General features: G+C 40.6%; 3 protein-coding genes and 1 long non-coding RNA gene across 6 annotated transcripts; 1 reads left to right on the top strand and 3 right to left on the bottom strand.

Moving 5' to 3' along the window:
• Nucleotides 1–716: 716 nt before the first annotated feature.
• Nucleotides 717–8,417, bottom strand: zgc:152863 (sushi domain-containing protein 6). The gene is made up of 5 exons (XM_026997771.3): nt 4,696–8,417; nt 3,424–3,525; nt 2,940–3,146; nt 2,182–2,323; nt 717–2,006 (listed from the first exon to the last, which is right to left on the bottom strand). The coding sequence occupies exons 2-5, from the start codon at nt 3,509–3,511 to the stop codon at nt 1,676–1,678; spliced, it is 768 nt and encodes a 255-aa protein (XP_026853572.1). The 5' UTR covers nt 3,512–3,525; nt 4,696–8,417; the 3' UTR covers nt 717–1,675.
• Nucleotides 8,418–9,046: 629 nt separating this feature from the next.
• Nucleotides 9,047–13,964, bottom strand: pak4 (p21 protein (Cdc42/Rac)-activated kinase 4). 2 transcript variants are annotated; one of them, XM_026997778.3, is made up of 9 exons: nt 13,677–13,964; nt 13,056–13,291; nt 12,524–12,965; nt 11,990–12,427; nt 11,536–11,669; nt 11,043–11,169; nt 9,795–9,920; nt 9,510–9,644; nt 9,047–9,414 (listed from the first exon to the last, which is right to left on the bottom strand). In XM_026997778.3, exons 1-9 carry the CDS (start codon nt 13,962–13,964, stop codon nt 9,259–9,261), a joined length of 2,082 nt encoding a protein of 693 aa, XP_026853579.2. In that variant the 3' UTR covers nt 9,047–9,258. The 2 variants fall into 2 exon arrangements, with proteins under 2 accessions (XP_026853579.2, XP_035390051.1); XM_035534158.2 differs by having other exon boundaries at nt 13,062–13,291.
• Nucleotides 10,061–14,034, top strand: LOC145651845 (uncharacterized). The gene is made up of 2 exons (XR_014117930.1): nt 10,061–10,192; nt 13,655–14,034. It is a non-coding gene; the product is annotated as an uncharacterized LOC145651845 (long non-coding RNA).
• A 5,574-nt stretch (nt 14,035–19,608) lies between these two features.
• On the bottom strand, nt 19,609–26,490 carry aifm4 (apoptosis inducing factor mitochondria associated 4). 2 transcript variants are annotated; one of them, XM_081700320.1, is made up of 20 exons: nt 26,363–26,490; nt 25,750–25,853; nt 25,532–25,610; nt 25,292–25,401; nt 24,842–24,951; nt 24,693–24,737; nt 24,474–24,549; nt 23,630–23,742; nt 23,391–23,477; nt 23,188–23,279; nt 22,970–23,100; nt 22,701–22,816; nt 22,552–22,623; nt 22,408–22,471; nt 22,243–22,319; nt 22,031–22,148; nt 21,194–21,292; nt 20,995–21,070; nt 20,775–20,885; nt 19,609–19,963 (listed from the first exon to the last, which is right to left on the bottom strand). In XM_081700320.1, the coding sequence occupies exons 3-20, from the start codon at nt 25,597–25,599 to the stop codon at nt 19,918–19,920; spliced, it is 1,611 nt and encodes a 536-aa protein (XP_081556446.1). In that variant the 5' UTR covers nt 25,600–25,610; nt 25,750–25,853; nt 26,363–26,490; the 3' UTR covers nt 19,609–19,917. The 2 variants fall into 2 exon arrangements, with proteins under 2 accessions (XP_081556446.1, XP_026853593.3); XM_026997792.3 differs by having other exon boundaries at nt 20,775–20,879; nt 26,363–26,485.
• Between the last annotated feature and the right edge of the window lie 158 nt (nt 26,491–26,648).

Here is a 26,648-nt window from a genome sequence, read left to right as displayed (position 1 = left end):
TAAACTACAGACTTTCTGTAATCTGTGTTTGGTACTACATGCCTCTGTGCACTACAAAGGTTTTTGTTTTTTTTTCCAGATTCAGATACAGGAGGTGCCCTGGATGTTGAGTTGGAGAATAGTACTTTGAAAACAGGGCCGTTCCCTAAACTAAACAATACTCCCCACTCTCACACCACATTCTTTCAACCTTTTGTTCAACATGCTTCACACAAATAAATTGAACACTGCACTTATTTACCAAAGCACAGACATTCAACATAACTAATAAATTAATAATAAATAGTAATAATTATTACATGCTTATTTATCAAGCAGTCATTCAACATTAAATAGTAATAGTTAATAAACACACCATCGACATTGTGTGTTTTGGAGCAGTGGATTTAGTGGAAAGAATGCAGTAAAAACATCATGTGCATCACAATGGTAGCATCTCAGGAAATGCATCCTAGTTTTTGAAAAACTCAGTTATCCAGGTCAATGCCTTTGTTTGTTAACTGAGCCAGCAACCCTTGCTGCAGTGTTAACCACCAGTGTACTTTCTTTATAAAAGAAACCAAACATTAAGACACGGTTACCTGTGGCACAGAAAATGATGTTGTTTTCTACATGCCCTGACATCACCAGATCTGTTAAATAAGTTATTGCAATGAGCTGTGAGATGTTTAAATACATAAATAAATACATAAATAGATAAAAGCAGCACTGACCAGTTTTAAAATGGAATCTTTTTAATTAAATTCACTTCAAAAGGGTTATCAATTATAACATTAAGATATTTATATATTATTTGAGAAATGCTAAATACATGTATGTAAAATCTGAAACATTATAGTAACATAACAGGCCACTATTTTTAGTTAAACAGTAAAAGAAAGGCAGAATGCCATTACAGCAAGTGTGCTTCAAGTCTGTACTGCTCCTAAACACCATCAGGGAACAACTTTAAACCGATGCCTTCCACCTAAATGGTTTTTAACTACTGTACACTCTATACAAAATTCCACCCGTTATAAATAAAGGTGTTCCGTTGCAGCAACAGTTAGCAGTCACTGTAAACTAGACACAGTGAACAGAGTGAAGAGTCTAAGGGGAGCCTCAGTGCAAAGGGAAGCTTCTCGCAAGAACAATCCAAGCAAAATCCCACCTCAGCTCTGGTTCTGAGCCTGGGCGAGTCTGTGCTTGAGGCATGCGTGCAGGTGACGCCATCAAATCGCCCCGTTCTGCTAGGGTTACATTCTACTTTTTACATTCTCCTCTAAACAATAACTGCTCACTGCAGTCATGTTGGGTCCCACAAAAGAAAGTCAACATTCATCTAATGCAATGCTTGGGTTATTATGCATGTCCCTGCGACCACTGTGGTCTAGTGTCCTCACTGAGGGTAATGATAAACATGTCTCCAGGTCCACTGAAAACTTTAAACAATCAACATTGCTGTGCATATCACGTAGTCCTCATACAGTCAAAATCGTCGCTATGTTTGCTGAATATCCGCACGCTCTCAGCCGCAGGCTTTCATTAAGATTAAGGAAAAGAAATCTCAAGGACACGGATTACTTAAGAACTAGGGGCTAGGAGTCACCCTGTGTCGACAGCCACAAACCACCGGCATTCTGGCCCAGAGGGAGGACAGTCAGAAGCATGCAGGAGAGTGGACGCGCCTCACTCGTTAGTTGTCCTTCTCCGCAGTAAGTGCAATGTTCGGCACCCTCGCATCCTCCTCGTTCCTGTCGTCTGCCACCCGCACAGGGACTTCCTCGTAGGGTGGCGGCTGCGTCAGCATGTCCACGCTATGATTCACCTCGCCCGCGGAACAGCTCGAGTCGGACTGGATGAGGGACGACAGGGGGCTGTGCTCTGATGAGGCGAGCAGGAGCCGAGTTGGCCCCCGAAAAGGCGGGAGGCGCTGGCCCCAGCTGCCATAGATTGCCTCCTCGTAGGTGGGCAGAGACACGGGGAAGCCGTCCACGACCAAGTCCACCTGGTCCGACGATCGTCGGCTGAAAGAGCGACACAGGACGACGCTGAGTGCAAGCTATTCAGATCAAAGAATCCGTTTGTTTTATATGCAAGTAGATATTTTATTGTAAATTATTAACTGAGAAAAATATCGCTTTTGTAAACCAGCGAAACTAGTACTACTGTTGCCATGGCAACGTGGCTGCGGTAGCATACCTTTGTGAATGACATGGGTAGAAACGAGACTTGATAACCATGCAGGCTGTGGCGGTCAGCAGAAAGATGGACACTCCAACAGCCGTTGTAGCAATGCTCGGCATAGAGCTGGTGTTTCTGTCCTCGTGTTTAGCATGCCCAGCTATGAGAACAAAATACGTGCAGCGTTTAACCTACACAAGACGAGCACTCAAACAGAGCTGCCACCGCTGGCCTTATTCGGAGGCGTGTTCTGCAACTGGAATGCAAGCAGAAGCTGACCAAACTTTAGGCAACGTGGATGTGTTGCAGATAACGGTAGTGTTTGTACCCCATGACGCAGTCATTTTCCGAGGGCTCTAAATTCATCACAGAACAAGAAATATTGGTTAACATGATGGCTTGGCTCATTTCCCGTTCGCTCTTGGTTTCCTGTCGCTGTGGCTGAGCTAAAAAAAAAAAAAAAGGAAGCCTTTTCTGCTGTGAGCGGAGCACAAAGCCTTTGGGTTGCACTTTGCTTGCATGCCACATGAAGCTTATGTAGGTCATTCACTAAAGCTTTCTGCATGTCTACGTCCGATCCCGGAACAGTTCCTCTACCTAAAATGCAGAACTAAAGATCAACTGCTCTTAGCCAGGTCATTCATTCCGTTAATATGTATCAGTCTCTGTTACAATACATGAATATGTGACATGTTGTCTTTGCAGAAAGCCCATGTTTCAAACGAGACTAGATATCTTCATTGCCCAGTTTACCAGGGCTTGGCTCACCCTCTTACCTGTGTTAGGGACACATGTGGGCACACTGGGGGTCCACTGCCCTTTGAGGCACTTGGAACGGTGAACCCGGCCCGGCAGGCTGTAGCCCGTCTCGCAGAAGTAGTAGATAAAGCTCTTCTGAGTGAAGCCCCTGCATGGAGAGGGCTTACAGTAAAAGCCACCATGCTCTGGGATAACTGGGTGAGGGCAGCTCTGACCTGAGAGTCCTAGAGGAAGAGAATTAAAATTAGTACATCTACACAAGTTCCTCTAAAAACTGTGGTGCTCTGGGTAAACCCTTTTCGTACAAGGCATCTATATGTGTGTGCCGTACAACAAAATGAAAACACCCACATCACATAGCTACAAATAAACTCAGTTGCTAGTTGACAGTAATAAATATATTACGTAAAATATAAGAGCTCAGTGATGAATCACGTACGAAGATAATGGGTCAATTAAGATCTGCCCTGGCAAATTTTGAAGTGACTAACGGAGTCATACCCGTGGCAATGTCTGGGAGGATGGACGAGATGAAGATCGCAAAGGTCAGGACAGCGTCCAAACATGGCCACAGTCGCAGTGCAGACATCAAAGTCTCTAATCCTAGTGGTACAATACACACGAAGGCATTAAGCGCCAGACAAACATATTATTGCCACAGCATCCAAGTGAGTGAGAGCGCACAGATTTTCACATAAAAACGTGTCCGATCACAGATATGGAAGAGGTCTTAATGATGTAAACCCCACTCCAGATTGGGCTTTCGATAGTTTAAGGCCTGCAGTGTTGCTAAACGCAGACTTGTTTGGTTTTACAGAAAGAGGTGGAGGCCAAGTACAGCTGCAATTGCAACAGCTGGTAAACACCACACCCTTACCCTAACCATAGAACAGAACCTGACATGCCTGGAGCGCTGCATGCTTGAGAAAATGAGTGCATTATATATCATGATGTGAAAGTGCACTATAGCCTGCAGCAGAAGATTAGGGTTAAAATTAATAATTAGCTATGCCACAGCTTCCTGTAAACTTCTGAAAGTAACACAGACAGCAAAGCAAAAATATAAACACAGTGGGCCGTCTTCGCTGTACCTTAGTAAATACAGAGGCACAATCTGTGCAGGCTTTAGGAGAAATGTTCCTTCAGGGCTGGGCATCATTTCTACACACTGGCAAAAGGCACCTCATCAAACACCATAGGTGGCTTGAGACATAATTAAATATAGTATAAAAGGGTTAACCAGTGGCATTTATTGCCACTGCATAGATAGATGTGCTGGTAAGTAAAGAAAGAGACAAGTGTGTAGCTTAAGAAAACTGAAAACAAGTAATAATTTATAAATAAATAAATCCACCAATAGCCTTATATGGACCCCAAGTCCCAGCATGGCTACTTATAAGAGAAAAACGCAAGCAAGACCAAACATAAATAAGGCAATCACCTAGCTGGATTGTGATCTGAACTACTTTAGTTTGGCAATATGCATTTGAAAATTATTTAACTAAGTTGCCATTACCAAACCATTATTCTTTACCTGAATTCTTATCATAGCATCATTTACCATGGCTATTTCTGCACCGTGAACACGGGTCTAGATCTTTATTCACCATCAGCGACGTGAGAAACTGAACAAGAGATATGTATTTAAAAACGTCCGAAAACCTGTGCTCACGTGCCTATTCTAGACTCATCCGGCAATTTCATAAAATTGAAAAAACCCGAGACTCGCGCACGGCCAACAGCTCAACCAAAACGAACCTAAACACCACTTACCTAACGGCGAAGTAATGGCTGATGAATCGTGGCAGGCTGGAGGTGGTTATCAGGTAAATCTCTAGTGCATTTTCTTCGGTAACGCGATGTGTTTGAACACAAAGAGCGCACTCGAAATGAATGGGATGCAATTCAACAAGTGCATCTGTTTCATGATTCTGTCAAGATGACTCACCGCTCAGCTGTGTTCGCACCAAGAGCGAGACTTCCGATTGGCTGAGGGCTCGCGACAGCTCCGCCCGGGATCGGGGCGAAAAGTCGCCCACGCGAACCGTCAGTACACGGCAGATCATCATCAGTGCGCCGGGAAATTGCGCTGAGGTTTATTTATTTCCATCAAGTCATTCACGATCCTTTTTGCGTTGAAGTCATAGCTTCAGTTAGCTACTGGCCATCTAACGAGCGAGGGGTAGGAGAGAGGCGGGAAGCAACTGCCTCTGAGGAAATGTAGCCTGCAGGGAGGTGTTAGAAATGCATGCTGTGCCAAGGCATACACCTTTTTCTTCCTGCCTGTGATGCAAATGTAGGATTTGTGAGCTGATCAACTTTCACTGCTGTAATTTAAAGTGATACCTAAGCAGGAGCAAAAACCCATACCTTACTGCTGCATAAAAAACAAAAACAATCATTCATTCTTACTTGGTCCTAATAGCTTATAAAAGGATCGCCACTTTATGTGTAATAATTGAGACAATGACCACAAATTGTGAAATTTATATGAAGTACAAAATTCCTAGCAACAGCTTTACTTTGAAATAACAGCAGTGTCCAAGAATTATTTTGGTTCTCAAGTCCAATGTTTTGAGTACTCAGTTTCCCATATTTACCTGCTTTGATTGCTGTGCTTTTTGTTTTTCAGCCTGAGTGCATACACAGAAAAAGGGGAGAACTTTTGTATGAAGGAAAAATGTATTTTCAAAAGTCAGAACATCTGTAATGTTTTTTTACAATACAAAATCGAAATCATTGAGTCGACTTCCATTTTTCTATTAAAAGTGACATGTCTACAGGATATAACTACAGTTAACAGAATAAAAGGATCTGTGAACTCTGATATTTTACACACATACATGGAGCAAGCCAGTCAGTAGTAGTCATCACAGTCCAGACAGGATTCTGAGCTTCTGATTGAAGTTTAAACTTGAGTTTGGTAATAAAGACAGTCACGTCTAAATCATTGTATTCACAAGCCATCCAAAATCTACCAAAAGGGTACTCATTCATATATCTATCTATTCCAAAATTTAAAACAAACCAGTTCTTTAAAATAAAAACTACACAAAGGTGATGAGAATATGAGTATTGTTTAAAAATGCAAACAGAAAACCAGTCTTTAAAATGTGGTGTCAAAGCATCTGGATAAGGAAGCGAGATCCATTAGTGGGTTTTATGGCAGTAGCGCAAACAAATCGGATGAAATGCATTATTGGGGATGCACCACAGTAGCAGTACCATATCTGCATCTGCACATACCACAGCAGTATGACCTTTTAGTTTTAGCGATGACAAAAGAATCAGCCTACATCATGTATGAGTTAAGATATTTATACTGCAGATGGTGCACAGAGCACTTAAGATTTTACCACTCGCAAAACGTCTTGCAACTTCAGTGGGTGATGTCAATTTTCCAGCAGAGCTTCTGAGCGTGTTTAGCTAGATCAAATATTCCACATTTCCACCTTTACAGTATTGGCAAACAGACATTGAAAAATAATGGCAATGAAGCACATCAGTGCATCCCCCAAATGTACAAAATGCACATAGATATTAGGATATCATAGATGTACCTCATTAGTTAACATTGGCAAAAATTACAAAATATTACAAATGATGCCTTAGTGTTACATTTTCAGGAACCTTTGAGGAAAAACAACAAAGTGAGGGAACGTTTCTACAAGTTACCCAACACAGACTCATACAAGTGTGCCATAGATTCAGCCATGCTTCTCACAGTATAGCATTTTCCATTCTCAGATTTCAAAATCAAGAGGCTTGTGGTTTTGAGGGCAAAGCCCCATGCTGAAAAAGTAGTTTGCTGTAGTGAACATTTTGCAGGTGTTTCAAAGTAGTACACACCCTAGGCTGAAAAAAACCATACAAAAAACACACCCATGTGCTGAAATACCCTGTAGTGGTCTCAACGGAAAAGCATATTCTATTTATTTACTCTTTTTTTCAGTGCGGCTGTAAGGATTTTCATGCAGTAAGGCTGTGTTCCTGTAGGAATGCTAAAACTGATTCATGGATGCAGAGCCTCTTTTTGCTTCTGCACACTTTACAATTTAAAAGCAGAACTAATTCTCTCAGTGGTACTTGAGTGAGCCATGCAAATCTACCAATGCCATTTGGTCACTGAATTCATTCCATTCCTAAACATAAGACTCCATGTTTCCAATGCTAAAAAACAAACAAAAAAAGGCATTCCAATGTCATACTTCACTCAGATGGTTGATTGTCATTTTCTAGATCCTCCTCCAGAAAATTGGAGCACTCCGATGTGAGAAAAATGCTGATGTTAAAACAAGTACTACTAAAAAAAAAAAAAAATGTTTACTATCTGTCCATAAAATATATTTTTACACTTGTGACTAAAGATTGGATTAAAGAGAATTAGAAGTTAAATCACCAGGAAAGATCATTTTAAACATCTCACACAATATGTACATTATAAAAACTACCTCTTCATTCTAAACCACCTTCTAGACTTTCAAATAACTATTAAAATGTCAAACTAGTGGTGAGACTAAAATTCTGATACTGTGCAGTTACTCCTTTTTTTTTTTTAGTTCATTTCAATTTTTCACACAGTAGCGTAGACAAACAAATCCAAAACACCTAATAGATTAACAAGAATTAATCAAAGCAAATCAAAATTCAATCCACTTAAGGCCTAAACTTGAATGATGGAACAGACAAATACACAGCATCATGCCAAAATGCTAGGCAGAGTATAATGTACTAATGTAGTGTGCAATTTGGAAATGTTTGGGCTGATAATCACCAGCTTACTTGTAGCCAACCCCTGGATCACTCTCCAAATGACATCTTTGGTTGCTCTCTAGGTGCAAGCCAACATACTACTCTACTAAAGAACCTAGGATTAGAGACCAAGGCACTGGCGGCTCTGCAGAAAGCCCTGCTGGGAGATCCTACCAAATTTGTGCTTACATGTTCATGCAGCTACTTTAATGGAAGAGTGCTTCATGTTAGTTTTCAAACACCAGTCTACACAGCAAACGTGGTTGTAGTTGCCGGATAGGAGAACTCAACTGCACAGGTCCACTTCCTTCAATACTTATCCCCTGTTTCACATGTCACTACGCCAGGGGTGTTAAAGCTCTGAATGACCAAAGCACGATTGTGCTCGATTCAACACATCCGAGATCAAATCTTAGGAAGAGAAAACTCTAATGCCTACAGAGCTGTGGGCCTTCAAGGCTAAGCTTTACATTCATGTACTGCAGTTCCCTTTCCATCTTACAGGTCATGTCCTAGAGGTTTTGCAAGGAAAGGACACGGTACTTCAGGCTACACAAACTACATGGCAATAGGAGAACCTTGGGATAACCTCCCAAGGCACATGGTCTTACAACGGAAAGACCTCTGTAACAGTCGGAGCCGTGAAGGCACAGTGGTATGATTTTTTTTTCTAAAAAAGACTTTAAAATCAAGTTTAAATACATACACACATACACACATACACACACACACACATACACACACACACACACACACACCCCACCACCACCCCACCCAAAAAAAAAAAAAAATCGGAAGGCTAATTTCAGAATTTGTCAAAGGAATTTGTGTATACTGAAATAAAAAGTAACAGGAGTGCAGCTGCAATATCATAACAGTGCTGGAAATTTTCCCACTGTAATGAGATATAGAAAAGAAAATTGATATAAACCACATATCCGTTTTATCAAACTTCTATAAAACTAGAAATGCTATGAAGTAAAAAGCACACTTCCAGTGTTTACCTAGCCTAGTGTTACAGAAGTCTAGTGTTTTTTCCTTTTGATAAAGTAAAAATATAGATTTGTCAGTAGTTATTTTGCTCTTTAAATTGATTTGAAGTAGGAAAGTGGTTGAGTATACAGAAGGACTGTGCTTTCCACTGGAGCAGTGGAAGCTTCACACAGTAAATGACTCAGTCACCGACTCTTCACTTCAGCCAGACGCATGAGGCTTACAGCCAATGAGAGATGATGTTCCCAAAAACAATCCAATCCAAAAGACTCCCTTAAGGGAAGAAAAAGGAGGGAATGAAGGGCATTGGGCCAAAACTCTTGTAAAATGATAGAGGTTTTGCCATTTTTTCAGTGATTTTTTTTTTAGGGTTTCTCCCCCCCACCCCCACCCCCTTTCTACAGCGATCAACTCTCGTCAAGCACAGTGTGTACAGTACCTACAGTTTTTCCTCAAATACTTGACCGCAAAGTTGAGCTGCATGTGTGGATCAGCACCTCTCTGCAGGTCTCTGACCTTAAAACGGTCATTGCTTTGAGCTCAGCTGAGTCTTTTAGTTCCAGCTCCTGCTGGAACGGATGCGCCGTGCCCTCATCTCATGCGGTTCTGCCGCATGAGGGGCACAATACAGGAGGGAGGGCCCGATTTGCTGAGGAAGGGGTGTTTAAGCAGTTCCTGAGCTGTGGCCCGCTGGGCAGGGTCTCGAACAAGCATCCTGTCCAAAAAGCCCTTGAGCAGTGGCGAAACCTAAGGGAACGAAGGAGGTCATGTGAGAGAGTGCCCAAAGAGAGCTGATGAGACTCAACTGAGGTTTGGGGTTTAATAAGCATAAAGACATTAACCTTATGGAGGTTCTTCAGCTTGGGTGGCAGGTTGTCGCGAATCATCTTCATTGCCTTGAGTGGAGGTTCATTGAAATATGGAGGTTCTCCATCAACCATTTCAATCACCATAATACCAAGAGACCAAATATCCACCTGTGGGGGTGGGGGGAGTTTCTTCTTTTAATGCAGTCAACACTCTTGCTTGCCATTAAATAAGGTCCAGTGATGTAGTGTTCACGCTCACAGAGACAGAGTGATTCATTTAACAGGACATGGTGACAAGGTGGACCAACAGGATCTTACCTCTGGTCCATATGGCAGCCTTGATATAAGCTCAGGTGCCATCCAGTATGGCGTTCCTACCAGCGACTTCCTCCGCTGAACCTCTTTGGAGACTTGTGCACAGAAGCCAAAATCAGACAGCTTCACCTAGGAGGGTGTACCAAACGTGTTTACAAAAATAAAAAGTACAAAGACATCCTGTGCAAGCCTTTACCCCCTCACTGCCGCCTTTTAGAGTAAGGAGGAAGAACGATGTCCACACACAGATTCTAATAATGAGCACACCCAACCACATCACTTCCTCACACAGCCTTTGAGACATCTGGATGAAATCTGCCACAAGCGGATGAAACAAGAGGGTAATTTCCTTTGACTTTCTCATCACCCACACTGCAATGGCATTCAGTTCTGTCGAGCAGGTAAGAACCCACTTAGTCAATAGGTTTGTTACGTGGACCTCAGACACACAACATTGTGTTCCTTCGCACATGACGCAGAGCAAAAAGGAACCGAACAGTGGTGTTACTTAAAATATTGGTAACATTCTCCTTAGAAACGTGCATTAGAGATGTTGAGTCAGACACAAAGAAGCTCTGTGACTTACTCCATTATGCTGTGACCTGTTTGTAACCTATTGGCTACAGATTGGACTGCCTTGTTTCTGAGGGACTAGGCCAAGGAATTAAATGACAGATCACCAAATTATATGCTGTTTTTTATTAAATGTCATTGCTATTTATGTACTCAGTGAAGCTAATGACTTTGCATTGCTTGGTTGGTTAAACTAGTGAAAGGCTTGGCCTGTGGAACACGAACACATGAACAATCCTGTCCAATGCGATATGAGGAAATGAAACGCAAAAAGGCAAGCAAACAAATTCCTGAGACAAAACAGCTGTCGTTACACAGAACACTTCCTCTTCTCTTACCGCAACCCCAAAGCTATCCCCTACGCAACAGGCCACTATTCACCCCCAGCCAATGAAGGTCTGGCACACAAACAAGACAAGAACAAACACAAACAAACCCACCCACAAAACGCTGATTTACTGGAGGGCAATTTTGCGCTGAGGCAAAGCTCAAACATGCAGGTGGTGTGCTTGTTTTGTACAGATAAAGTACAAGTACACTGAGAACAGCAAGCACACCAAAGCAAAAAGGTACTATAGGCATTCACAGATATTAATACACGAAGAGACGCAAATACCAATGTGCGTGCGCGCGCACACACACACACACACACACACAAAGATAGGGCGAGGGACTCACTCTGCCGTCATGAGTTAGCAGAATGGAATCACTCTTGATGTCTCTGTGAATAACTCCCTGGGCATGTAGCACTGACAGAGCCTTCAGAACAGACAGACACACAGTGGCTATCTGCTCTTCATTCATCCTGAAACACACCCACACAGCTTGATTTGAGAGGGAGAGTACTACTGGTACAGCATTTAGGCAAAATCAACTACTGTAGCTCAGAGCTGCCACCTAGTGTTGGACTTTTCACAGTTGTTTAATATGGGGTACATGGAATATGAGGGAAATCATTTGAGATAACCAGTACATAACCATTTTAGAATAAAGAGTACGGTTATTTAATTTTAATATCCATAATTATTTATGTTAGTACATACATTACAAGTTGATGAAACCGCTCATAGTAAAATAGCCATATATTTAAGTGATTTTAACACAGAATTTCTGCAAGTTGATTTGGAAGCACCAAATTCAGAAACAACATTCATGTACAAGAATCACTTGCCTGGTGTGTGTGACAATGTCAGTTAGTGCACCACCTTCAAGGAACTCCATGACAACCCAGAGTTCATCGCCCACCAAGTAACTGTTGTACATCTCCACAACGTTGTCATGGTGATAGTCTCGCATGATAACCACCTTAAGAGAAACAAAGCTGATGTGAGGGACACATTTCACTAACTCAAAAAGACATTAAAGAGGAATTGCAACATTTCTAATTTACTTTGTAATATATTTCACATTTCTTACTATGTATATACTGGCAATTTTTTCAAAAATGACAGGATAGTGTATCGTTTAGCAGCTGGACAAGCTGAAGGTGAGAAGACAGTGATGAGGGTTTTCAATAAACACTGCATAGCAGTTCAGCTCATCTCTGTGTCTTTTATTATCCTCAAAGACAAAATTTGCATGGAAGTCTTAAAAAAAAAAAAAAAAAAAAGTAAAACATCCCACACCTCATTGAAGAGTAGTTCTCGCCGCTGTTGCTTCCGAAGATCCATCTTCTTCACAGCCACCAGCTTGCCTGTGCTCTTAACTGTCGCGATACACACAATACCGGTGGAGCCCTCGCCGATTTTTATGTAGTGGTCCAAGTAGGTGCGTGGGTCCCCAGGGTCAACAACCATCTGAAGAGCGGCACGAAACTGCTCGTGGGAAACGCGCTGGGGCTCCCTCTGTGGGGAGCGGCCCTGCTGGGGAGGGCCAGAGGGTCTGGGAGCAGGAGGAAGCTGCTGGCTGGCAGGGGGCTCTGGACCCAGAGCTGGGTGGGAAGCATGATGTTGCTGGGGCTCCCCTCGAGAGGCAGCCTTACCCCCACCGCTGCCACAGTGGCTCACCCCGCTGGAGGGGCCATTGCGGTGGGAAGACTCATGAGTTCTGCCTGCCTTCAAGTCCTGCAATCAATCAATCAAATCAAATCAAAGTGCTAGATGAACATGCCTGCACAATCCTGCAGTCTCATTTCAGGTTGCTTTTGGTTCTTTACTAACCTGACTGCTGGGGCTTCTTGCTGTGTCGCTTTCCGTGCGGGGGTACGTGTTGAACGGCCGGCTTTGCTGTGCAGTCTTCATTACTCCGTCTGTAACAGGCAGGTTAGGGGTGCGAATGTTTGGTCCAGACAGGGGTCTCTTGTCCCGTGGGGACTGCGGGCTCCCATCCTGACTTGTGTAGCTGGATTTGGGCCGTCTGTCACTGGCCTCTTCCCTCCTGACCACTTGTTCGTGGTACTCGTGCGGCTCTCGGTCACGTTGTCTGTCACGCTCGCGTGGAGGTGGCGCAGGTGGCACGGCCGGACGCTCGCGGTCCCGGTGCCGACTGGGTTCCTGACCGCGAGGCTGCTGGGGCCGCCCATCTTCCCGGGGGCCCCGAGCTGGTCGCTGAGACTGCCGGGGGTCCGGACCTTGGTGTTCTATACGGGCTCTCTCTCTATCTCTGCGCACACAAGCAAGATTGAAAAATAAATAAATGTATACAAATAAATAAATTTTTGCAGGAGGAAAAAGTGTAAAAGGAACATTTTACCTGTACCTGTCCTTGCCATCGCCAATGCGGTCAGTGCGATCGAACTGGTACCGATGAGGATACTCTCCATTCTCCTGCATGCCGGAGGAGCCCGAGGAGCCGGAATCACTGCGAGGCTGGGTGGGTGGGCTGCCCCGCCGCAGGGAGTTGGAGCGGATTACCGACATGGTTTCAAACTCATCCAGCAGCCACGTCAGGGAGCCATCCACCCCTAGCTTGCTGCCCCTCACGATGGTCTGAAAAACAACCGCACGTCGCAGCAAAGAGAAGGGCAAGGGTCACCAAACTACGCTGGGATCATTATCTCTGACTAGGAAAAACCCACTTTTTGCATACCATACAGATCCAGAGAATATCTGAAAAAAGATTTTCTCTGAAAATATATAGTCAAGTAAACTAAAGTGTCAGTTATTTCTGCAATCCTGCTTTACAGAAAAAGTACAAGCAAAATTCAGGTGACACTGCATATCTCGAATGGCCCAGTCAGCTAGAAGTCTGAAAGTCATATTTAACTTCTGCAACTCTAGCTGCTCACTAAACTGGAGCTACAAGTTTCCAACATTTTGCACGCTAAGATCCGACATCTGTTTTTTTCCCAGCTGCCTTCGCACACAGCCTAACCTTGCGTGGCTCCACGGTGGTGATGACTGTGGCGTCGATGAAGGGCTTGGGCCTCTTCGCCGTGTCCTCGATGAGACTCTGCCATTGGCGAGGGAGCCCCACAAACTTCTGCTCCTGCTCATCAAAGTCGGTGTGCACGCGGTGCTCAAAGTTGGAGGGGGCCGAGATCTGGACGCGCTGCTTCTTCTTTTTGCTGAACATGGCTGCAGCAGAGCATCGGCGCTGAGGGGCGAGAGGAGGAGAGCAGACGTGAGCTGGAGGGAGGGCGCGGGAGCCAGCTGCCTTCATGTGCTCTACCCAGATGCTTCAAGGGTATAGAAGGCAGCTCCTGGTATTAAAAATGTTCTCCTTTAATGAATGACTGGAGTCTCTGAGCAATTTTTTTTCTTCAGAGTCAGCGTAAACCATGATGATGGCAGACAAATTTACTGGTTAAAACATTTTGCTACTGTAAAATCATTAATGATTTTACAAGTGCTATTTATATTTGACTGCAAAAACCTGTTTAAGTCAAATGTTTGAATACAGGTGAGCGCTGATCATAAATATTCCTCGGTCCTTCCAGACTGTAGCATGACTTTCTCTCTGCCATCCAAGTTTCAGTCTACTAAACCCACCCGTTCTCACTGCAGGGTTCAGAGACACTCCCTAAAGACAAACAGTGGTCCCTGATAGAAGCCTGAATAGCGCCCCCCCCCCGACAGCTCAGGCCTGAGAAACCCACTGCTGGACTGGACTGAGACTGAAATGAAGGGCATTTTTCAAAAGGCCAGCAGCTTTTGAAGTGCTATCGGATCTTTCAGAGAGAGACGTCAGGCAAGACATGAGGTCTGAATCAGGGGGCGAAGGGCCAGTGCGAAAGCATTACTCTTCTTAGATGTTTTATGAAGGGTGTGATCAAATATGAAACATACCAGAGGGAGTGAAAACTGATTTACTTCAGGCAAGAAAGGCCAAATTGCTTCAGCAAACTCAGACAAGCCAAAGACATTCCAGTTTCTCTTTCTGTCGTTTCCCCAAGTTACCCATTAATGTCATAAATAAATTTCAGGGAAGTGCAAACATGTTTTTATGCTGAAAGTACTCTTGTTCCTTTCAACAGTAACACAAACCATATAATTCGATCTTAGGGCACTACCCATAGTGTGACTGGCATAAAGACAATCAACATTATTTCACTAGAACATTGGTAAACATGGAGATAAGACTATTCAATAAAATCATTTAGCCCAACATTGTACTATGTCTTAGGTTACCGACCCAATTGCAAATTCCGTAACTGGATTTGCAGTCTGTAAGAATATTCCTCTGAACATATTTGTAAATATCTCTTCATCGATTAGCTGCTGCAGCGAAAGCAATATCAGTTACAAATTTGAATTATGTTAAAGCCTAAACAAATAAAGAAGTGGACCTTGACTGAAGTCTTCTAAAGCACAGGAGCACTTTAGATTGAACTTTGAAAAAAAAAAAAAAAAAAAAAAGTTTTAATAATGATGGTTGCCTAAAAAATTTATTTGCATTACATGAGAAACAATAACGCAAGACCACATGAAACTAGTTGACAGCACATATGCATGCGCCAGCCATTTCTTAAGCTGCAAAAACTTTAGCTTACAAGAATGACTCAGACAGCCAAGCACTAGTCTAACTTTTCAGCACTTTGAAAACTACTGGATTTGAAAGATTCAGGTGAGAGGCAAATTATTTACCTTTGTAATTCTTTTGTGGTGGTGATTTTCAGAAAGACCACCTTCAGCAGAAATATAATTTTTTCAAAGTTGCATTCTGAATTATCCACGGTAATGCATTTGTACAAAAGTGGCCCCAGCCAAAATTAGAATTTGTTCTCATTCCATTTTACAAGTAGCAAATAGAAAATCCCATCTCCTAGAGATAGGATATGAAGAGGATGATATCACAAAGCCTGCTAAAAAGTACGCAAGGCCAAGGAAGAAAATCCCTTACACTGGTCACATGATTCATAGAATACATTGGATATCCATATTTCCTTAAGGCTTTGTATTAGACCAAAACAGTGTTGAAGATATTAATATATAGACAAGTCAGACTAATCAAAGCATTGGTCAACTGAGTTACTGCCAGTAATCATGAATAACTGCAATCCCAAATTCAAAAATCTTATATGACTAGGCCAAACTAAGCCTGGATTTCTCCCTTTCTCTAAAACATTAACATATCATTTAACCCCCCCCCCAAAGAACATCAATTTAATCCAACACCACTATAGTACAAAACCCCATCAGGTGTGAGGCACAGGAACAGATGTTCCCACCGAAAGTGCTGTGTGTCCCAAAACAAACAAACAGTGTGGACAGAAAAGACAGCATCAGGTGTTAACCTCCTCAACAAAAACAAATCCTTACTAACAACTATTCTACTTAATCATTTGGGTACACTAGTCAACAAAACTATAAAGGTATATGCCACATATTTTTGCATGAAACATGCACAAGCTACATCATATTTTATTTCCTTGGGGGAAAAGTCAGTTGTGCCTGAACATTAAGGAAGTGCATGGCAGCCTAACTAGTTGAGTATGGCATACAGATGACAACCACTATGCACTGGTGAAAAGTGATAAAGACTCCTCTGTGGTCAGCATCTCTGAGATAGACCATAGAAGCTTACTTCCCTGTGGCCTTCCATTAAAAAACACCACACTAGTTACAACCATTAAAGACAAATCCTTTAAAAGATTATCACACCATTAATAAACCCATACATTTAAACTGTGCAATCAAACCAACAAGTCTAAATTACACATATTCCACCAACATCTGCTGACATATTAGAACATATGAAAGTGTGATGGTGTAAAGTTCCCAGAAAAACGAACAATTTTAAAACGTTGCCTGTAACTGAGTAATGAGAAATTATATAGCATTATTTTTTCCTGAGCTTACAAGATCTGCCTGATGGCATGAAGCTACCATATACCTTCAAAGGTCTCAGACTTAAGAGGTCAAAGACAGTGACTATATTCACTTTATTAGTGATATTTCTACTAAAGTTTTCAATTCTGCAAGACGAGTATTCCATCCATTTTTCCTTATAACTAACAAATGCTATCTGGGAATACAGTTCATCACCAGTCATTTCAAAAGGTTTCAAATTTTGCCATTATGAGAAGAATTTTGTTTTTTGTTTTTTTTACATTTCAGCCCCATTTATCGGAAATAAAAAGGTGCTGTCATGCCCTCATAGAACAGCCCAGGGGAAGGCCTGCATAACCCAACCAAACCACCAGCACCTCTTCTCTTCCTAAGCAATGGGGAACAAAATCAACATGCCATTCAAGTACTGGGCAGCAGCTGTAAGAGCTCCATCGTTACCACATCCCACAATGCTTTGCAAATGCTGCGTACACATTACTTTATACTGTCTCAAATATAAGCCACTAGCATAACACAATTCATGCTAAAGGGCCCAGATATGCTGAATTCACTAAAGACCAAACAATATAGGGTTAAACAGCTGGGAAAAGTACTTTACTTTGCATAGCAATGCCAATGGTCAGTAAATTCAACCACGGGGAGAGGGAGGCAAGGCATTACACCACACATTGGTCTACTGCCAATCCAGCTCTTTTCTCAAAGCAAAAAATCCTCTTTATACTTGGGTATGACCACCTCCTTACACCGCACAGCAACCTTCTAGGTGCTGCAAATACTAGGCAAATTAAAAAATTTAAAAATAGGACAATGTCGACAATTTTTAGCGAAGGACTCGGGCAACCATCAATGATAAGAATGTATTTTATTTTATCTTGGATGTTCTGACAGGACATTAGCTAACTTTTTAAACAGGATACGATTATGCTTAGTAAACACAAACACACACGATACACTGCAGTAAGACCACCATCCAACCCAAGAGACACGAGCACCCGTCTTGTCTAGAGCATCCACAAAAACAGTCCGGCTTCAAAGTACTCATCCGAGAAACACGAGATCAAAATAAAGTAGTTTTCCAAAAGTTTTTGGAGGACAACCAAACCAAGTGAATAGTTCAACCTTGAATATTTCGCCAATCCAGAAGATCGCCGACGCCATCCTTGAGTACTACAGCCGTCTAACTCGCTGTGAGAAATAGTTAACCGAAACAAATAGCATGCATACTTGGGCTTTTATCGCAGTAGTTGGCTGGCTGGAGTCGTTTAGACTTTGGAAACCGACATTATTACTATACTACATTTCTATCGACGATCTACTTATAGCTAGTAAATGTCATGATGATAACGTCAACATAACCGTTTACAACAGCCAGTTTAAGCGAACATCTTAACTAGCGCTAGCTAATTTAAAATTCCTTACCAACCATCTACGTTATACATCACCTACCCATCTTAGCTAGGGTCAACAGCCACTTTTTCAGCCAAACATCCGAATGAAACCATCTTAGCTAAGATACGTTTTAAACTCCGATTACAGCTAAAATATCAGAAAAGTTAACATTTAGCTAGATAATTACCAAAACTGGTAACTAGCCAACAATTAGCTAGCTGGCTAGCTATGCTCAGACGTCGAGCTAAAGCAACAGATACGGAGCTGGTCAGCTAGCTCGTGTGATATCAAAGGAAACAATAATAATAAAACTCACTGACGTAATAGAAATTAGTTAGGATTGAAAGTCGTCCCAGTCTAAACTGCCTGAGTAAAATAGTGTCGTTAGAGATTTGCTAGTCATCAACATTTATGCTAACAAATACGAGCGACATTAAGATGTAGGTTAGCTAACTGGCTATGCGCCATACATGTGAGGGAGTAGGTGTGCTAGCTAGCACCTTTAGCTAATATTCAGATAGCTTACAGAACTCACTGAAACTGCTATTTTCACCCAACTTTTTTTAATCGAACAAACGCTGCTTAAACAAACCGTTTGAACGACACATGAATTACCTGGTATGAGATGTGCGTTCTTTTAAGGGTTCAACTTCATGAATTCCTCTTTAACGTCCTTTCCGACTTAGGCACGGTTAGAAAATTAGCCGAACGGGCTAAATACGCTCGTCAAAAGTCAAGCCCTTATCACCATGTTGAACAACATCCGGGAAACTGCCCGCACTCAGCAAACTCCCCCACAGGCGCTGCAAGACAAACCAATCACACGAACAACGTGTACACTTGCACACACATTTAACCTAGATTTTAATATTTAGGCTACTTTCATAGTTAACTATTTCAGCATATATTTTACGTGTCTATATATGCCATTACTTTTTTGTTAACAAAGTTTTTTCCCCCACGCTTATGTTTTTAAAAGGATACATCATGTCATCAGACTCTGTATTTGAAAAAGTTAATTAGGAATTTAAGTATTACATTTATTTTTTGGACCAAAAGGATTTCCTAAACAATAATATAGAACTCGAGAAAAGTTTGTTTTTTTTTCCAGACCCAAAAAGTGTGGACTCGATCAGAAAATAACATGGCCTATATCATACAAATCTCAAATAGATTCACGGATAAATATACACAGCTTGAAAAGACTCAGAGTTACATTAATTTGGGTAAGATAGGTGTAATAAGAACACCACTCCATTAGATGTTTCTCTGGATCAGCTATTGGATACTGTTATTTTGTTCCAAAGTATTATCATTAATGTATTTAAATATTAAAAACCTGTTCTGACATTTTGACTCATACATCACATTTTTATTTTACTTTAGACTTTGCTTAAATGCTTAAGACAATTCAAACCATGCATAGTTTCTTTCTGAATATTGCATAAAATATGCTTAATTTAGTGGATATCATTATTAAAACAAAGTGTGTGTGTGTGGGGGGAATAAATCCCAACATGTTAAAAACACAAACAATGCAATAACATCAACAACAAATAAATCCTAACATATTAAAAACCTGAACAATGTAATAATGTTAACCACTACATTTTGAAACAATGGTAATTCTTCATGAATTCACAGATAATTACATTAAATGTTTGTTTCATAGTAAAATATTTAAATCCCTTTAAAAATATCTAAATTAAAGACATAACATTATTATGGAAACTAATTAAATTGATCTAATTTGTTATAAAACATATTCTTTACTTAGTTGTTATCTCTCAAGACTTAATGCAATTGTTGGTCTAATGTTGTGAACATGGGTACAGATACTCATTTTAACTAAAAACAATGTAAAGACAACATAAAATACTAATATAAAACTTAAAGGCAGAGATCCATATGAACCCATAAAGAGCCAGTAGTCATTAGCACTGTAGATGCATGTTCTCCAGCCAACTGAGGTCCTCTGATCTGTGAAACCAGACAACATAATGAATGACCAAATTTCACTCACAAACATAAATTCATAATACTGTACAATTTCAGCAGAATACATCTGAGGTTTCAATGAGGTCAAAATAAGAGAAAAATCATGCTACTTACTATTAAAATGCCTAATTTACATCTACATTATCTTACTAATAAGACTATTAACAGAGAACAGCTTGTGGTCCCTAGAGCACTAATTTGTAGTAGAAGGGACAATAGGGAGTACATTACTATTCTTGCATTATTACACCCCCTTCTTCATTTAGAACTGTTTATTTGATTTCTTTCTTTTGTAATAGTTACTTTAAGTACTTTTAAAATTGGTTTGGCACCTTCATATATTATAGAATGCCTGACAGACTGCATTAAATGATCATTAAGGTCATTAAATGTTGTCTTGCTGAATTCTCCAAGAGTAGAATTCTGTACTTGTTCATATAATCATATTATTATTATTATTATTTTTATTATTATTATTATTAGTAGTAGTAGTAGTGGTATTGCTAACCATACTCTGAGGAAATTACAATCATCCTTATCAAATAAATAAACCTTTTTTTCAAACTGTGCAAACCTCTGTGATTTTGACAAGATTGCCTGCAGTGCATTGACTGGCTGTGCAGGGTCTTACAAACATGGCCATTTTATCTGTCAAGGGCATTTCTACTAAACCTTCCTAATGTTTTGTACAATTTGATGTACCTAAGCCTCTTTTCCAGGCATACTGGACAAAGAGTTTAGGTCCTGGGTTATCTGCGATATTCAGGCCATGACTCCAAAGCGGGACACTCACTCAGCTTGTGACTTTTTAACTTTCCTTCCTGTTGCTATTATTTCTGCCACCTTTGACACAGCAGGATCAAAGTTCATGCTGGCTGCTGCTACAACCTCTTCATCCCTAAATCATTAATGGAGAAAAGATGAGAGAACGATTATAGCCACAAATGTACAGCATCATCTTAGCTGACACTTTAACAAGTTACTTAATGAGTAGTGAGATATCTTGAAGTTACTTTATGTAAAGTGCAAGAAACTTTCTCTCATCAACATTTCCTTTGAAAACAATGTCCGTGTAGCCTTCGCCATAACCTGCATTAATTTGGGAAAAATAACACAAAACCGACAAAATAAAATAAATAGAAAAATAATGGTAATTTGTTCATTGAAAATGCATTTAATATTTCAATAGCAAAGCTCATTTCAAGTGGTCACCTGTGTATCGGATACTCTGTCCCAGCAGCACAGTCCAGAAGTACGGCACAGTGTTTACTTCAGTCTGCTTCCTTAACATGTTTAAAGCAGCGATTCTCCCTTAAGTAAAGATTAAAATCAGATAATCAAAATTATTATCATGTTATTTTCCAGTTTATTAATACTATTCCTTATTATTTTACAGTCTGGGCTGAAACCATGGATGAAATTTTAATGTGGTCCATACTATATAACTGGCATCTACTTTGATAGAGTAATAATCCCTGCTGAATATGTCTGGTGCTTCATCATGTCTACTGCTCTATTTTCTAAACGCCTTTGTTTTTTTACCATTTCATTATCACCTTAATTTTACCATGATTCTGTTCAGTTCTTGAAACCTGTGGTCAGATGCAATAAAAAAATTATATATATATATATATATATATATATATATATATATATATATATATATATATATATATATATATATATATATATATATATATATAAACCTAATCCATTGTTAAAGCTTGTTTGATAGCAATTTAATGTACACATGTATTAAAGCTAGCTGATGTTGCTTACAGTTCAGCATCTGATAGAAAAGCTCATTTTGAGGGGGAAAAAACCTGGTAAATTTTGAGGCAGCTAGTTCTAGTTCTGCAGCTAATTATAATGTCCTAATGAATGTTGGAAGTTGGACGTCTTGCTAAGTCCACAGCTTCCAGCTATCTGAGGTCCGTAAAGGGCCAGCAGGGGCCCTGCTAACGTAGTCCTGTGATGCAAGCTTTCATGTAATGTAGGCTACACTCCACCCTAACATTATCAAATCCTTGCCGTTTCCAAATTCAGTACCGTGTGCTTGTGCCAGTTGCCAGTGTCCTATATTGGCCTTCTTATGTCCAGAAAGTGAAAGAGGAAAAGACACCACATCTCCAGCAGCGAAGACATCTGTGACATTGGTTCTCATGAACTTCAGACAAAGAAAACACACATTACAAGCTTCTTTAATATGGCTGCAATCACCCAGCGGTGCATACGCTGCATACAATATGCGGAAGCCTCACCTTATCAACAACAATAGCATTTCTTGAATCAATCTGCACCGTGCTCCCCTTCAGGAAGTCAGAATTAGGGATGACTCCTAACACAAAATGAGTGATCAGATGCATGGAAATGGTGTAATCTACCTCTGCAAAGCTACCATTAGGATATGGTCTTTTTGCACTTACCAATTCCCACAATTACAACATCCGCTTGTAGGACTTCACCATTTTGAAGCACAACTTCCTTGACCTGCAAAAACAAATGTTACAATGGGTTCTGGGTTTTTTTTATAGCACAACTGCAATGCTCTTTGATCTGTTCAGTCTTACCTTTCGGTTTTCACCTCGAATGCTAGCCACGCCATTACTCATGTAGAATTTCACATTCTTCTCCTCTAGCATCTTTAAACAGGAGAATCTTACCACAAGAACAGTTTCACAACTAAACTTATACGCAGAAACCAAAGATATTCTCTGACCTGCATAGCCATTCTCCCAATTACTGGTCCCAGTGAAAGCTGGTAAGGGAACTTGGATTTGCCCACAACTGCTACACTGGCTGCTTTGTCAGAAAGATAAGCTGCTACCTCCATTCCTGTGTTGCAAAAACAAAGAAAACCTTTTTAAATTATGCAATTAGACTAAAACATACATTTCTTTTTCCTTTTGAAATGGAACGAAAAACAACGCTTTGAAAGTCACTAAACATATTACCAAACAGATTATTTTGGCAAGGTGCAGAATGTACCGATGAAAGATGTTCCGATGATAACGGCCTTGTTGCCCACGCTCAGCCGATAAATTCCGGATGCGTCCCTGTAGTTTTGCAGCACTTTTATATTCTCCAGCTCGGCACCAGGACACTGCATGGCTCTAGCTCTACGTGATACAAACACAACCGCCGGCTATCGTTATCTGGAAAAAACACACACAAGAAAGAGAAGAAGTGCAAAGGAAGGAACTGACCTAGCCCCTGTAGCGATCAGGAGCTGGTCATAGTGCTGACTGGTACCGTCATACAGGGTGGCTATTTTCTTCTTTGTGTTCACGGATACCACCTGTAAAGAAAAAGAAATCAGTAACCGTGAAGAGTGACATCTGGTGTTTTGTAACTGGTGCCCCCTCTCACACCAGGTGTGCTCCTTTAGGTGAGTACCACCTCCACTCACTTCCTTTTCTGTCCACACTTCAATGCCATGCTTTTGCAGAAAATCATCTGGGCGAAGGAAAATCTTTTCAACCTCTATATTCATGGCCTATGGGATATAAAGGACAGGAGACAAAATGAGCATCAACAAAAACAAACGTTTTTTTTTCGTCACTCTTCTGTCACTTTGCGGGATTTTGTTGAGCCTCTGCTCCACGCACGCCGCACTAGCTGAAGCTGCTTTACTGAGTTTGCTCTCACCTTGCTCAGCGTGGTCTTGATAAGAGGGGGATATTTATCTTTGGTGACTATAATAATTCTTCCACCATAGTTGTTCTGCCGTAGAGTCTCTGCACATTGCAGAGAAGCTGGACCTATGAAAACACACCACAAACACCATAGTGCATGGGGATACATAAACAAACAGTGAAAAGGTTACTGTATAAAAAACACAATTTGTACACCATCCATCCAATTTAATTCAAAATTCAGTCCAATTCAAAAACTAAAATATTCATTTTCCTCACTAGTACTTGCCATTGCCTGTATATTGTGTCATGCTGTAAACCAAAAAAAAGTATTACCATTGATCATTCACATTTTATAGTGGATATATTCTCACCAGTCACATTTCTTTTTACAAACGCCAGTCTCAGACATACACTTTCTGCTGTGCCTGATTAGCTTGTACCTGCTCAACATGTAACTACAATGTTTGTAATGAAGCATCTTGTGAGTGTAAGGACTACATATCTTGTGACTACTTATCATGTGCCCACAACAAAAGGAAAATGCCCTGAAGGTTATACAAGACTGCAACCTAATTTCCCAGTGGGCAATGTACAAAAGGTTTCACGGTGTGAAATAATATTTACTGCTGACTAATCGTGACTAACTTCAGTGCCTATGTGATACGCTCACCTTTTATTGCCAAGCAACAAGAAAGGACAGTGGTTTGAAAGGGGAGCTAGCCAACTATAACAATTTCACGTGAGCTCATGGTTTTGCCAAAATCTCCGTGCAGTCATTGTTTTGAACTTATTCTAGGCTTGAACTTCAGAGACCATTACTATATATAAATATATTCAAAGATTAAAATTCTCACCTCCTCCAATCAAGAGCACAGTGTGACAAACTCCAGTCTTTCTACAGCTCATTTCCTTAACACGCTTAGTCGGTGCCTGGTATGAGGATGAAACAGAAATATTATGATGGTACAAATGAGTATTACATGGTTATTACTTGCTTTTTCTGTGCTTTCTATGTGCATTGAACATTTGATGCAACATGATGATCAGGCAAACACAAAGGCACTAAAACTAACCTTTTTATTTGCAGTAACATATACTTTACCATTTTCAACTTTCACCTTAAAAAGATGAAGAGAAATACCAGTGTTTTGAGGACATAAAAAAAAAATCCTGTTAAAAGTTAATTAAAACCACAGTGCATAGGCCTACATGTGTCATATACCTTGAATGTGGGCAAAGAGTCTAAACCTGGGAACTCCTCAATATCTCCAGTCGTAGTGTTAAAACAAGCCCCGTGCCAAGGACATCTCACTCTGTTTCCTGTCAAGGTCCCTGTTCATCCAAACTTTAATGAGCTTATAGAATTACTGAAACTGTAGAATTGCAGGTTTGAATTTCAATACATGAGAGATTAATTACAGTAGGCCTGCTTTGCAGAGTGAAAATAACTAAAACAACATTATAGACAAAGGATATTTTAAGTTTAGCAAAGTAGCCTACCAAATGACTGGGATATATATCAATAGATCCTATATGCAAAAGTTTTATTTAGTATAGTGCACACATCTACTGTTTTCTAAATAGCCAATAATGTAAACACACTGCAAATTAAAAACTGAACGACAGGGTCTGTTTGTTAGGATGCATTCAGCCAAGTGGAGGAATTGCTTACCTTTGATTAGTGGAGCTCTAAAGTGAGTACACAGACCACCCACAGCACTAAACCTGCCTTCATTACGAACCAGCAGAATTTTTTGATGGGCAACCTCAACCTCTTTCATTCTGTATTGCAAAAAAACAGACATTCACTCACTAAGGAAACTATTGTTGAGATAGTTGAATAATGAATAATCAATTAACTCCTGAATAGGTTTTATATTTTGTTCTAAAGAATGTTATTTGTTGATATTACTGTCCATCCTGCAGGTCTGTTTCCAGGCATACCACTTGTGTGATATCGTCACCACCTGTTGGTTCCATATTTGTTTTATCTGCAAATATAATACATGAACTGAGAAGCTGAGCAACACATAAACAAATAAGTAAACCCAATGGGAATAAACAGACTAACATTTTTGTCAGTAGAAGAAACAGCGTTAATTATTGTTTCACTTAAACTACCAACATTACCTTGTAGCTTTGTGAGCCTTTTGGAGCAGGATTCTTTGAACAAAACAGACCTTCAGTCATACAACGCAGGGTGGGTCCAGCAGTTTTCCTACATTTCAATAGAACTGACAAAGGAGGAATTAGTCTCTGGAGGTAGGACACTAGAGGTACGCGACACATCACACTCGCTCCTGAGCACTGTACACAGATGCAGAAATGCTTTACATTTGAGAAATACTGGGTGTGACATGGGAAAACATCAGATTAACGCCGTTATGAAATTTGTTTGTGTGCATAAGAGGACGTGGATACGAATTGGCTAGAGATTCATCGGACCACATATCCTATAAAAATTATTACTTTAGAAAGTTACTTAAATATCAAAACAAAACAAAACAAAAACAAAAAACAATGAAAATCCACTTTACACGCTTACACTAGTATTACACGCTTACACATGCTTTGACATATTCTATTATTCCAGTGAAGCATGCAACAGTTTAAAACACTAACTTAACTTTTTGTTCCTTGTATTTAAATATGGACAATTATTTGTTCTTAAAATGCCATGATGCTAATTAACAGCTCACAACAACCATATTATTTTTCAGCCAAGATGAAAATGCCATCTTACCATCCTATTGAAGAGATCAACAGCGGCTGGCTGCGGTTAGTACCCAAACGTTGCAATACACTTTCAGGTAAATACCTGACGCTCCGTGACGCTGCGTAACCTGTGGCCAATCGGGGCGCGCTAGTAGTGACGTCACTCAAGGTGAGCCTAATTGGTTATACCATGGTACAGGCTGTGTGTAGAAGTGCCCATTTAAATTTCGTAGCCTAAAGTCAACTATTTTAGCATACTATTACTGCATTCATAAATTTAATTTAAGTTACATTCAATCTGTATCAAATGAATA

The sequence above is a fragment of the Electrophorus electricus genome, chromosome 17 (assembly GCF_041902795.1).
Source record: "Electrophorus electricus isolate QZ-2024a chromosome 17, ASM4190279v1, whole genome shotgun sequence".
Lineage (NCBI taxonomy): Eukaryota > Metazoa > Chordata > Actinopteri > Gymnotiformes > Gymnotidae > Electrophorus > Electrophorus electricus.
This window is presented reverse-complemented; position numbering and strand designations above follow the sequence as displayed.